The 13,130-nt window shown below is 39.8% G+C and overlaps 1 protein-coding gene across 1 annotated transcript in view; it reads left to right on the top strand.

Moving 5' to 3' along the window:
- The window catches only part of LOC123024486 (vitellogenin-1-like), a 63,394-nt gene that overhangs the window by 14,779 nt on the left and 35,485 nt on the right, over positions 1 to 13,130 (top strand). The window contains 8 exon segments of the mRNA XM_044432238.1: positions 4,966 to 5,011; positions 5,014 to 5,089; positions 5,194 to 5,264; positions 5,267 to 5,364; positions 7,382 to 7,471; positions 8,302 to 8,534; positions 10,745 to 10,819; positions 12,755 to 12,814. Coding sequence (XP_044288173.1) covers positions 4,966 to 5,011; positions 5,014 to 5,089; positions 5,194 to 5,264; positions 5,267 to 5,364; positions 7,382 to 7,471; positions 8,302 to 8,534; positions 10,745 to 10,819; positions 12,755 to 12,814 — 749 coding nt within the window.

The following is a 13,130-nucleotide window of genomic DNA, read 5'->3' as shown; positions in this document are numbered from 1 at the left end:
GGTGACTGGGTGTGCATCTACTCTCAGCTTAAGCTACCTCAAGGGTTGTTATGAGGATAAAACAGAAAGGAAGATTATGTAAACCACTGTGGATTCCTTGCAGGAAAAGATGGAATATAAATATAATTAATAAATAAGAATGTAAATATTCAACTAAATATTCAACTATCCCTTGGACTGCAAGGAGCAAACCAGTCAGTCTGATCAATCAAGGCCAGATACTGAAGATGAAACTCAAATACTCTGGCCATCTAATGAGAAGGAAGGACTCACTGGAGAAGAGCCTAATGCTGGGAACAATAGATGGCAAAAGAAGAAGGGGACAGCAGAGGATGAGGTGGCTAGATGGAATCAGTGAAGCAGTTGGTTTGAGCTTAGCTGAATTTCAGGGGATGGTGGAGGAAGACCTGGAGGAATGTTGTCCATGGGGTCACGATGGGTCGGACGTGACTTCACAAGTAACAACAACAACAAAAGCTGAGGATTGGTGGGAGTCGTAGGATCTTTTTCCATCTCAAGGAGCATAGGATTGCAGCCTAAATGGATTCAAAATTCAAAACAGAAAAGAGAGATTAAGACTGAACAAACAATAGAACGCTCTTCTTGGACTATCCCTTTCTCCCCATAGCTCTTTTCCTTAGAAGCAAAATGTGATAGCTGTGGATGCAAAAGATCTCAGGTTAAATGCCTGGTATCCTCAGATCCAGGTAGGGCAGGAAAAGGCTGATCCCTGAAACCCTGGAGTGCTATTGGCAGTAAGCATAGGATCATAGAATAGTAGAGCTGTAAAGAGCTGAAGGGCCATTGGGTCCAACCCCCGGCTCAGTGGAGGACACCAAGTTAAACCAGCCTTCTCAGGTGGCTCTTCAGTTGCATTCTGAATGCTTCCAGTGTGGGATAGTCCACGACATTCCTGGGTAATTGGTCCCATTGAATTACTGCATGGACAATACAAATAGACCAGCTTTAATACTTGTAATGCAACACAGTATGTTTCTGCATTCTTTCCTTCTCTTGCCAAAGGATGAAAAAGCCTTTATAGAGAAAATAGGCTGGTTTGGAACCCAGAAAACAGAAAGGACTATATTCAGCATGTGCTCAGACAGCATGTGGTCTGCTGAACATAAACAGCACTAATCAGAATTACTGCATCCACTTACATTGTATGAATGAATAATACAACATATTGCATGCTGTATTACATGTTTTAATGATACGACTATTATAAAAATTACCTTCTATTGTCATTTTCTTGTTTTCAAGAGAAATACAAATTTCCAAGCCACAGCTACATTCAACTACAGAATGAAAATTTGACAAAAGAAAGAGAGAATAATGCAGCAGGTTGATATTCGGGAAAATGGGCAGCTGTTGAATGACTTAAATGGAGGAATTGCTGAAATTGATTCCAGGTAATCATACATCTGTATAACTGCTCAGGTATTACAAATGGTTTTAATTTATCACTTGATAATCTAATCAAACTTCCTGAGACTTCCTGTCAACATCTACTGTACTGTGTTTGCTAGAATTTCCTTTCATAACCCACAAATGATCCTAGAATGTCAAGGTTAGCCATAAATCTGAAGCATATGAAAAAAATAGCCAAACCTTTGCGAGCAGGTTGCCAGCTTCTGATTCATTTATTGCAAATGGATATTATGTGATGCATATCTTAAAGACATATATAATGCAGTTCATTGCAAAGACTACATACTGTTATGTTTGCAGTAAAATAATTTTAAACATGAAAACATGCTGGAAAGGAGGCCCTAAAAATAGTAGCAATAAAAATATCTCTTAGGGCCAAACTATATGCAATACTGTGTGTTCAAGCAAGGATGCTTAACCTGGCTTCCTTATTTAAAGAAGAAGCAGCTGAAGGGCCTTGATCTGCAACATGTTCAAAACAGGGCTCCTTGCCAGTTTTCTACTGAAAATCACCTCCTGCCTGGTTGCTTTTTGCCTGTTAAAGTGCTGTTGATATGAATAATATCATGTGTAATTCGGCCCTAAATGATAGTTTGGAAAACTCATCAGTCAAGAAATAACTAAAAAGTGTATGAGTAAAATGATTAGTTAAAAATACTTAAAAGATTTGTCAGACTCTGTCTAATATTGATAGTGTTTGAAGTTTCAGCAATGCATTAAAACTGAAATATGAGATTGAATAAAGGACAATAATATTTAAGTATGGATTATATATGTGCTGGTTTACCTCAAGCTTTTTCCCTTGAGGTAGGAGGAGAAATGTCCAGTAGATCCAATAGATAGTTTCATTACTATGAAATCAAAAATAGAGGTGGGGAACCTCAGGCTTAGGGGTCATATCCATTTATCATTCAAAAAGGTTGCAATGCACCTCCTGAGGATTAATAGACTGGCGATAAGAGCTTTAAGCTACATTGTATTTCTTGCTGCCGCCACTGCCACTGCCACTGCTGCTGCTGTGTGTCATTAAGTCATCAACTTATGATGACCATATGAGCTCAGTTCTTGTTAGTCCAAGGTTGTGACTTTCTATATAGAGTTAACCTGATCTAGAACCAACTTGTTTGTCTTTTTTCATTCCAGGGTACTTTCAAAACTCTCCTCCAGCACCATGTTTTGAAAATTTTCTTCTTGTCATCTTTTTTCCCTGTCCAGCTTTCACAGCCGTACTTAGTGATCCTGGCCTTGGTCTAAAATGAAAAACCCTGGTACTCAACAATCTTTTCTAGTTCCTTCATTGCTGCCCTTCCCAGTTTCACTCTTCTTCAAATTTCTTGGCCCTAGTCTTCATTTTATTGATGACTGAGTCAAAGTATGCAAATCCTTTCACAATTTCAATTTCTTCATCATTAACAGTAAAGTTCTAACATTTTTATGAAGTCATGTTTTTTGTTTTCTTAATATTCAAATGCAGTCCTGCTTTTGCTTGCTGTTCTTCCACTTTCATCCAGAGTCATTTCAACTCATTGCTGCTTTCTGCTAGTAAGATGATATCATATGCATATCTCAAATTCTGTCAATTTTCCTTATGATGGTTCAACTTACAGATTGAACATATAGAGACATAAAATGCATACTTCACTGACACTTTAGCCCATGGGAAGCCATTTGTTTCTCCATATTCTGTCCTAACTGTAGCTTCTTGTTCATGGTATATGTTACTCATCAGGACAATCAAGTGCTGAGGCACACCTATGTCATTCAGGACAATCCATAGCTTCTCATGATCCACACAAAGGCTTTACTGTAGTCTATAAAGCATAGACTGATTTTCTCATGAAAATCTTTGATGTGCTCCAACATATATTTGTGATATATTCTCTAGTGCCTCTTCCTTTTCAGAATCCAGGTTGAACATCAGGCATTTCTCACTCTAGATCAGGGGTCTCAAACTCAACTTACCTGGGGGCCGCTGGAAGTAGAGTCTGGGTGAGGCTGGGCCGCATCGAGTATTCCACCACCGCGGTGGTGGTGGACCGCTCATCCCGCAGCCGGCCCTGGAGCCACCGGCGCTTTGAAGGCCGCAGGGCCCCTCCCCGTGCCCTGCCCATCCCGGAAATTGGCCCACGGGCCACAAGTTTGAGACCCCTGCTCTAGATAGAGTTATATTCTTGTTGCAACACCTTGAGCATCACTTTGCTTACATGGGAAATTAGTTTAATGATCCTATGGTTGCTGCATTCTTTTGCATTTCCTTTTTGGGAAGTAATGTATATTGAATGTGTCCAGTATGTGGGCCATGTTTTGTTTTTCTTATTTGTCAGCATATTCTTGCTAGAATTTCTGAAGTAAAATACTTTGTGTTTGTCTGGCTGAAGATATCTCATTCTATTCCACTTTGGTTCACTCTTAAATACTCACAAGTGCAACTACTTTGAAGTTTAATCATTCCATTTCTTGCTTTACTGTTTCCAGACTGCCTTGATTCATACATCTTACACACTGTGTTCCTCTAGTATGTGTTATGGAACATCAGAATTTCCTTTCACCTCTATGCATGTCAGCCACTAGACATACTTTCAGCTTTTATCGAGTTGTTTCATCAGTGAAAGCATGTTTCTCATTTGCTCTTCTCCAGTACCTCGTTGAGTGCCTTCCAACATGGGATTCTCCTCTTCTGGTGCTATCTCTTCTTTCATTTTGGACTGTTTAGTCATAGGGTTTTCAAGGTACGAATACTCAGAAGTGGTTTACCATTGCCTTCTTCTGCACAGTACTAACCAGAGTTAGCTTGAGCATTATGGTTGTCTGTACAACATCCCCTGCTAGCATTACCTTCAGCTACAGCTGTTGCCCAGTGCCTGCCCTTCAGAATTTCTCTACCACCCTTATAGATATCTGTTCTCTTCTGCTGCCGTGACCTGAAGAGGATGGATGCATCTCCAGTTTTATCATTCTGCCTTGGGTGAGCCTGCCTAGTTAGACAGTCTGGCCTCCTGGCAGGATTACTCTCAGCTTCTGTGACATTCTCAGAGCCCTTCACCATGTCAAGGTGTGCCCCTAAGAAGGGACATAGCACTTTTTATACATGTGTTTGAGTGGATGACTGTGCGCATGTGTGTATGCCCTGCTTCTTTGCCTTTGGCCTCATCTACCATTGTTGAGTGGCATCTGAGAGCTTTTTCAGAATTGAATTCTGCCGTCAGGCTGCAAGAGGACTTTGGCCAGCTCCTGCTCTAAATTTCACGGGGTCTTTCTTCTCTAGGCAGAGAATGAAATTGATTGGTACCCACAACAACTTGCCACAAGTGCCTGCTGACTTGGAAGCAAATGGGCCACCTTTCTACATTTTTGGAAGTGAATTTCCTTCCCTTCCTATCCCGTTATTAAAGTTGAAGAACACCTCAAAGAAGGAGGTAAGGTTGCAAATCCAAATGGAATTTTGGTAGCATATTCATTGCTCAATGTCTTAAAATAATTATTATTATTCAACAGATTGATGATATATTGCAGTACTTGGCAGTGCATTCATAGGGGAATCCTGCCAATGACAACAACAACATAAAATTCCTGCAGCTTGTCACCTTTTGCGCATATCAAATGAAACAAATATTTTTGACTCATTACATAAACAGCACGCTGATGGCCCAAAAAAGAGGTAAGAGTGAACAGGAAGTAGTTTCATATTTGCAAAGCATAACTAAATCATATCTAAATTAAAGTGATTAGTGCTTGAATTCGACTGCTGTGCTTTTCCTGCAGATGCCTCATATTTCATTCAATTCCATTTGTTGGTAATGCCAATGCACTTAAATTCCTAAGGTATAAGACCGACCAAGGAGAATCAGCAGCACTGAGGCAGCAGAGATTCTGCTTTTGTTCCTTCATTTGTGCATTGCTTCTGAAGATGTCTTACAAGAAGCAATGGGAAGTGCATCACAGATTGAAATACTTTGTTTACTCTTAATAGTGTGCCTTTGTGGTACAATTCTGCACATGCCCACTCAGAAGACTCACTGAGTGCAATGTAACTTGTTCCCAAGTAGGTATGTATAGGACTACAGCATAAATTAAATTGCTTTTGCTTTCTCATTTGCAAACCTTGAGTGGAATAACTGAGTAAAACATCAAAATTCAACAGCATATACAATCAGCATTTTGAGATTATCTGTCAAATATGCATTTTTTTCTAACACTTCCAGCCCTCATCTTGTTCTTCTTCCAATTATATGGATCTTAGCTGCCTTACCAGCTTAACCTTGGGTCCAGTGGTGCTGTTGTTGAATGTCTTGTCAAACAACAAAATCACCTTCAGTCATGATTTTATGGTGGAGGAGAGGTGTGTATTACTGGGATCTGGGTGGGATAAGCTCTTCCTAACTGAGCCATCTAGATGCTCAGTGCAGGACAACACTGGCTGGAATGTCAGGGTTTGGGTTGCTGTGCTCTTTAGCAATTCCATCTCCCCCTTTAGGGTTCCTGCCCATTTAAGTGCCAATCTTGTTTCATTACATTGATTTGCTTCATTTACAAAAAATGGCAGCTTACAATCATAGATCATAAAATAAAGTATAATTAAAGAAGTAATGAAACAAATACATTAAAAATAACAATAGCAAAATTAAAAGCAAAACATTATTTCAATCTTCTGTTGAGTACCCAGGACAGATTAAGAATTCTTCTGATGTACCGCACACCTGCTGCTCTTCACCTTCTCCACCTGAGCTGAAGGAGGTGGTGATTCATTTATTTATGTAATGCAGCTGAGCACATTTTAAAACTTGAATAAGCAAGATGAACATACCATATTCAGTGTTTTGTAATCTTCATTGACTACTAGTCCAGTTTTCAAAATGTTAATACTAACTTTTAAAGACCTAGATGGCTTGGAGCTAGGTTACCTGAAGGGTTATCTCCTTCTGGGTAAACCTACCTAGACCCTAACATAGCCTCCAGAGGCCCTTCTCTGGATGACCCTGCCAAATTACTTGATCTGAGTGTGGCTTGTAAGGACTTTTCCTCACTTTACTTCATTTGGCAGGGGCATCCATGCAGCACCTGGTTCTGCTGGGAGCTCCTCTGAGATGCTTGTCTGCTGCCTACATTTGTGGTATTTGCACTTGTTATTTCCTCAAGTATTTCAGTTTTTTTAGTTCCTATTGTTTTAACTCTATTGTATTTTTAATTCTTTGTATTGCTGCTGCTTTTTTATTTCATACTGGAACTTTAATTCTTAACATTTTTAACTACATTTTATTGGCATGTGATTCATAGATTTATTTGACGCGAACTGCCCAAATAGTGGTAAAATAGATGAATATCTAAATTAGCTGAAAGTCCAGGTGTATAATATGGGGAAAAATACTGACCTGGGTAATAGCCTGCTATAGGAAATGCTGAGACAATATGTTGAAAGAGTTACTGGGTGCACTGGAAAAACTAAGAGCTGCTTTACAGATTCCAAGCAGTGTAATTATTATGTCTTGAGCAATTTTCTCTGCTTGTGGCAGCAAAGCTAATCACACTTCCAAAGCAGTGAGCACCACTAAACTTTCTGGGACCTACTTCTGGGTAGGTGTGTCTAGGAACAGGACTGCTAATCCCGGATGGCTGTTAATCCATTTGTAGCTGATTTTACTGATGCATATATTAAATGTGTGCAAAACACACACACACACACACACACACACACACACACACACACACACATATATATATAACCCAGAGTATGGTCTGAAGACACATAAGACATCCACCATGTTAAAGCTGAGCAGGTCTGGTGCTGGCCTGAGCTTGGTTTGGGGAACACCAGGGAATTACATGGAGCCACTTCAAGTTCCACTATGGCAGAAAGGTGGGTTATACAGATAAGAAAAACGAAAGATTATAGATCTGTTTATTTCCCTCTTTAATGATTAATTATGGCAGCGACCAACTGTTCTCTCCCCAGATCATTGTGACAGGGGTTCTCAAAGGCCCAGCAAGTCTGTATCGCTCAAGTATTGCCTTGGCCTATGGAACATTGCTGCACAGATATTATGTTGACTCAGGAATAAGCCCTGAAAAAATATAAAGGTGTAACAACAAGTTTTATTACATTTCTTAACCTAATAAATACAAAAACAAATAGCTTCCTCATCTTCTATTTATGAACCTTCAAATGAAAAGTTGTGTTTTGAGTACAGTGTTCAGTTTTTTTGCAACTTATTTGAACAAATTCCAAACTTCAATTTGAGAATAAATCAGTAACATGAGATGAAAAACAATTCTAATTAATTCCATAGCATGCTTTTCTGAGAGGTTCTCAAGATATTTACATATTATGGGCTTTCCAGTGGGTGTACATAGCACTCATGTACATTGCATCATGCTATCACTAGGAATCTTTAGCCCAATGCCAATAGCCTTAGATAGCACGATGGCATTTCCTAGAAAATTTGTCCTGCCACTTAGTGCACATGCTGCTACATTATGCTATGCTCAAAGTTACAGCACAACATAATTTACATTAGTGCTAGAGTCCAGTTGAATTCTGCTACCTGTGGGTTTATATAACCAACTAGCAGTATTATTTATAATTAGGGATATAGTATCTAGCTAGACAAATGCATGCCAGTCCAGCCTGTATGGACAGGAAGGAGAAACTCATCTGGAACATATGTGCATGCCTAGGATGCTGGTCATGCCAGAAATCCCTATATCCACCTCTGAACCCAGAGAAGTAGCCGTGTTGATTATTGTTGCGTATAGATTCTCTATGTATGAGGCTAGAGAATAAAATGCCTTGTGGTGCACTCATGTTTCTGGATGATGACTACAGACTGTTCATAACACTATCACCATAAGTTAACCCAATAACTTTTTGAATAGCCTCTGACTGGCTATTTGGAAAGTAAAGCAGTTCAAGAATCTCATGCAGAAGATCTTATCGTGCTTCCAAAGTCCTATGGAAATGTGGGAGTGTCAGTTGTCCTGAAACGCACCATGAAGTTCATTCCAACATCAGCTTCTTCTGCTGATTCAAGAATAGGCCATAATGCCATCTTAGCACTAAGAAATCTGGGCAAGAGATATCATCTGCAAGTAGAAAGAAGTGTATGGGGGTTTGTTGAGTTAATCGCATTAGAATCACTATGTAGCTATCAGTCATTTTTATATTGCATTTTTCTTTTCCAAATAGCAGTTGTAGTAGGACAGAATAGCTTTAACTTTTTCTGAAAGTGTCCAGAAAAAAGTCACAATATGCTCATGCATCCGCTCTTTCACTGCCAGTATGACAGTCTATTTAGGCATGCAATTAGATATAAAATCAGAACTCATATGTCTTATCACAAGGAATCAGTATGATGTATTGTTTTGCACATTTACAAAAAACTGGATGTCTAAATAACTTCAAAATCCTGTCTCAGGATACCTTATTAGCAGCAGTTCAAAACTGCCTCTCTTCTGTAACAGCAGAAACACAGAGGTCACATTCACACTTGATGCTCAACCATCCAGCAGTTTCCATGCAGTGTGCTTTCTTACCTGGGTGAGCCTGTTAGAAAATAGCATGTTTTCCACACATGTGTGATCCACTGCCTTCCCTTCCACTATCCCTTCCCTTCCACAGGTATCCCATCAGCCTCTGCAGTTGAAATTCTGTGCCAGGATGCACTGCTTCTGCCTACATTGCCTGCTTCTTCCTCATTTGCCCCCACACTCCCCTGGGAGTGTCCTCAGCCAGCTGCTCTTTGTCGTGCCGTGCCTTGTCTTGTCTCTTCAGCCAAAGCAACTGCATACTCACTAAAGTAGTACTTTTGCCTCTGCTGTCCTGTCATGCTTCATGCCAACCTAAAAGCATACCAGCTACTCACCCACACTCCTACCTGTTCCCTTCCCCTCCCTTGCTGCAGATCTTCCACGGCAAGACATGTCTATGCTGCCATGGGCTGTCTCCCACCTTCAGTCGTGCACATGCAGGACATCAGTCCGGACAGCCTGTGCCCTCGCTGCCCCCAACCACACCACAGCTGCAGCCAGAATCATCCAGTGCCCTCACCTCTGCCCTCAGAAAAAGCTGCTCCCACCTCCCATCTCCAGGCTCCCTTTTACATGGAGGCAGCTCTGGCTGGCACCGCCTCCTTTGTGCCTGGCTGCTCTGTGAGCGGCCTCATCTGGTGCTGCCCCTCGCCCCTCTCCATAGCCAGGCCTCCCAGAGGAATCACCCTTGTGTTGCAAAGTGTTCTGTTTCTGCAGCATCACAGGGACTTGGTTGCAAGAAAGGCTGGCTGTGCCAGAGAAAAAACTGTGCCTTGTGTTAATAAAAGCTAGCACTCTTGTCTGACAGTGCATGGGCTCTGCTGCTGTACAGCTGTACGCATATACTCACCCTGACAGCTGCATAGACATATGCCTGCATATGTGCTAGGCAATCTGAGAGCTGCTTCTGGGGCTGAAGGGTGTGGGGGAGAAAGGACTTGTGCCATGGCCCTATCCACCAACCCTACATCTCTCTGTAGGGTAGGCAGAACGACCTGACTGGCACTCTAGCATGAATACTGCTAGGAATTAGGCTGGCATCCATGATGGGATGGAAGCTACGAACTACCACTGGAACTTCCATAAATAGTTATCCCGGAGTGGGGAAGTACTGAGGGCTTGTCAACAGTCCTGGGGAATGCAAGGGACAAGGTTGGAGTAGAGAAGAGGGTGGGAGCCAGAGTGGAGCTCATGGGCTTTGGTGTGTGATCACTCTTTTGATGCAGCCCGTGTGCACCCTTATGTAGGTGCAACTTTTCAGAGGAGAGGAGATGCTTCTGCTGGGAAAGCAATGACAGAGCTACTCAAGAATTAAAAATCTCCATGTTTCCAGTAAGCTTTCCAACAGCTGTTGTGGTTTTTTAACAGTTCTTCCTTATATAATATGGCAAAATGCTGCAATGTGTATTTTTATCCTTTTTATTTATCTATTTATTTATACACATATTTATAGGCTGCCTATAACTTCTGAGGCTTTCCTAGATGGCTTACAATGGGAACTTAGGTTAAATGCTTCTAGTCGAAGAAAATTTATCAGAATTTCTGCTGCTTCCACAATAAAACTATGTTTGGAAGCCAAATTCATGTATGTAATGGTAGCAAGAAAGAAACAAATAAACAAAACACCTATTTTTTATCTATTTTTTGCAGGTACAAGTTGCTATTCTTTCAATAATCATGGATCACAAAACTGATGTTGTAAATCAACTGCTTTCTTACTTGATTATGTTTGAAACCAAACCCTCCCTTCCTTGTTGATTATCTTGGTTACTGCTACTTTAAATGAAACCAGCATGCAGGTGGAAAATTTCGTCTACACTCACCTGTCTGCATTGGCCAGATGCACAGATCCTGATTTCCAAGTGATGTACAGTTAATAAGAACTTTAATTTCATTTGAAAGGAGGAGCATACAACAAACTGAAATCACTAATTTGAGTGTAGTTTGATTTTATCTTCAGGGCTATTGCCAGCAGAATTTCTCTCAGAATACTAAAAACAAAGATGCAACAGCCAGCTGGTAAACGATTTAGCTGAGTATTCTTCTATGGATTATTCAAAGGTAAGACACATTTGTTCAATTATCATATATTACTTCTAGCACACAGCAGTAGCTTAACAAGTAAGGGGGGAGCCAATATTTTAATATTAATTGCTGTTTGCTTCAAAATCAAGAAAGGCATGTATCTTTATCTTTTGTTAACCTGGCATCATGGCATCCTCCTTATTTAACTTCTTCTCTAGTGATCCCTACCTGAGAATCAGCTGTGACAATTTGCTAGAACTGAATCTGTCTCTAACCTAAGCTATATCTAGGCCAAAATGTATATAAGCAATACATAATAATCCAACTTCACCAACAGATTTTGTAACTTAATATAAAGAAGTGATTTTAACATCCTTAACAAGTAAAAATGCAAGTTGCTTCATAGTTGCTAAATCAAGAGAGTTGCTGAATGACTAATTCTTTTCTGTTATTTAGATAAAATTCTGAATTTTATGCTGCAATCCCATACACGTTTTCCAAAGAATAAGTATTATTGAATTCAGTAGGATTTACTTTAAGACAGAGTGCACTAGACATACATAGCAGTGTACTCTTAAAACTGAGAAAGAAAATATGCAGACCTCTACCAAAAATGTACACTTTTTAGGCAACTAAACAACTATATAGCTGTAATATAGTTTTATATAGGTTTTGTTATAGGTTTTTCTATCCTCATATCTATAGTGTAATACCGATGATATGTTCAAAGCACTTTATAAACATTTCTCTATTTACCAAAGGAAATGCATGCATATAGCACTATAAACCAACTATGGGTTAGAAAAGGGGAGGTTGGAAGCAAGCCAAATAAGAAAGCTGGTGTATTCCAGGCAAAATTCCAAATATTTTCATAAAAGAAACCCTAATGGTAAATGGCCATGAAAACAGTAGAAATGTGCTTTGTATCTGTTGAATTCTCTCTCTCTCCTCCCCTCTCTCTCAATATTAACCTCAGTTTCTCTCTCTCTCTCTCTCTCTCTCTCTCTCTCTCTCTCTCTCTCTCTCTCTCTCTCTCTCTCACACACACACACACACACACACACACACACACACACACACACACTCTTACTCGGGGGGGGGAGAGAGAGAGAGAGAGAGAGAGCAGTAATGGGCATATCTTTTAATTTTACTTTCTCTTGCATTTACATATTTATCAAAATATATCTTTAGTTCTATCCATTGCAGATAAAAAGAAATGTACTGATCTGGATAAATGTCTATTTTAAAAAATAGAGCAAAATAAAGTGTTTAGCCATTTATGCAAACCAAACTCAGGATCCTGTAAAATTCTGCAAATAGGGTGAGCAACTCCACCATAAATGTCTCACCTGAAAGCCCCCTAATGCAAACAGGGTTGCAGTCAGTATTAGTTTGACGACAGTCCCAATCCTAGTCTGCTCTAGGAGAATCATTAGATACAGCCTTATGACAAGCTGAGCACTGCCAAATATGGCAGATGCATGCCTAATAAGATTTAATCTGTATCATTTCACCCTTGTAAACATTTATTTGAAAACTTGCTGGCACTGGGCAGTTAGTACCCATTTGATTTGGCATTACAACAGTTATATTCATCGTGTTAGATTGTTAGATGGTTTTGGAATTATTTGGCACACCAATGTATATCTTCACTTTGCCTTGAATAGCACATTATTTTGTTTCTCTAAAACTGTTAGGAAAGGTAATAATCTCTTCCAGTTCCTTATTCCTTCTGTTATAAGAAATGAATTTCTGCTTTTATTTCTGTTATTTATAGTGGTGATGATCATTATCATGAAGATCATAATGATAAATACCATTTCTTACGTGCAACTAGGTAAGAAATTCATTTTGTTGCCATTCTATAGCAATGCAGCAAATGTGCACCTCCTGGGTCAATAAGCAAGGCACGCTTACAAGTCTGGCATGTTGGGAGGAAAATTGTGCACAAAAATGTGCACACTAGAGCTCATTGCACATATAATGTGTACATTGGAAAAATATGAATGAATCACATTATTTCAGAGCAAAAGCACCTGCTAAATGTGTATACTTGAAAAATGAGCACATTTATATCCCACATTTATATCATAAGGAAGCTTGCATAGCTCCATTTTATCCTCACTACAGGAACTCTGTGGGGTGGTTTAGGC

The sequence above is a fragment of the Varanus komodoensis genome, unplaced genomic scaffold (genome assembly GCF_004798865.1).
Source record: "Varanus komodoensis strain SLA01 unplaced genomic scaffold, ASM479886v1 scaffold24, whole genome shotgun sequence".
Classification (NCBI taxonomy): domain Eukaryota; kingdom Metazoa; phylum Chordata; class Lepidosauria; order Squamata; family Varanidae; genus Varanus; species Varanus komodoensis.
The sequence above is the reverse complement of the archived record's forward strand: the minus strand, read 5'-3'. Positions and strand labels throughout refer to the sequence as shown.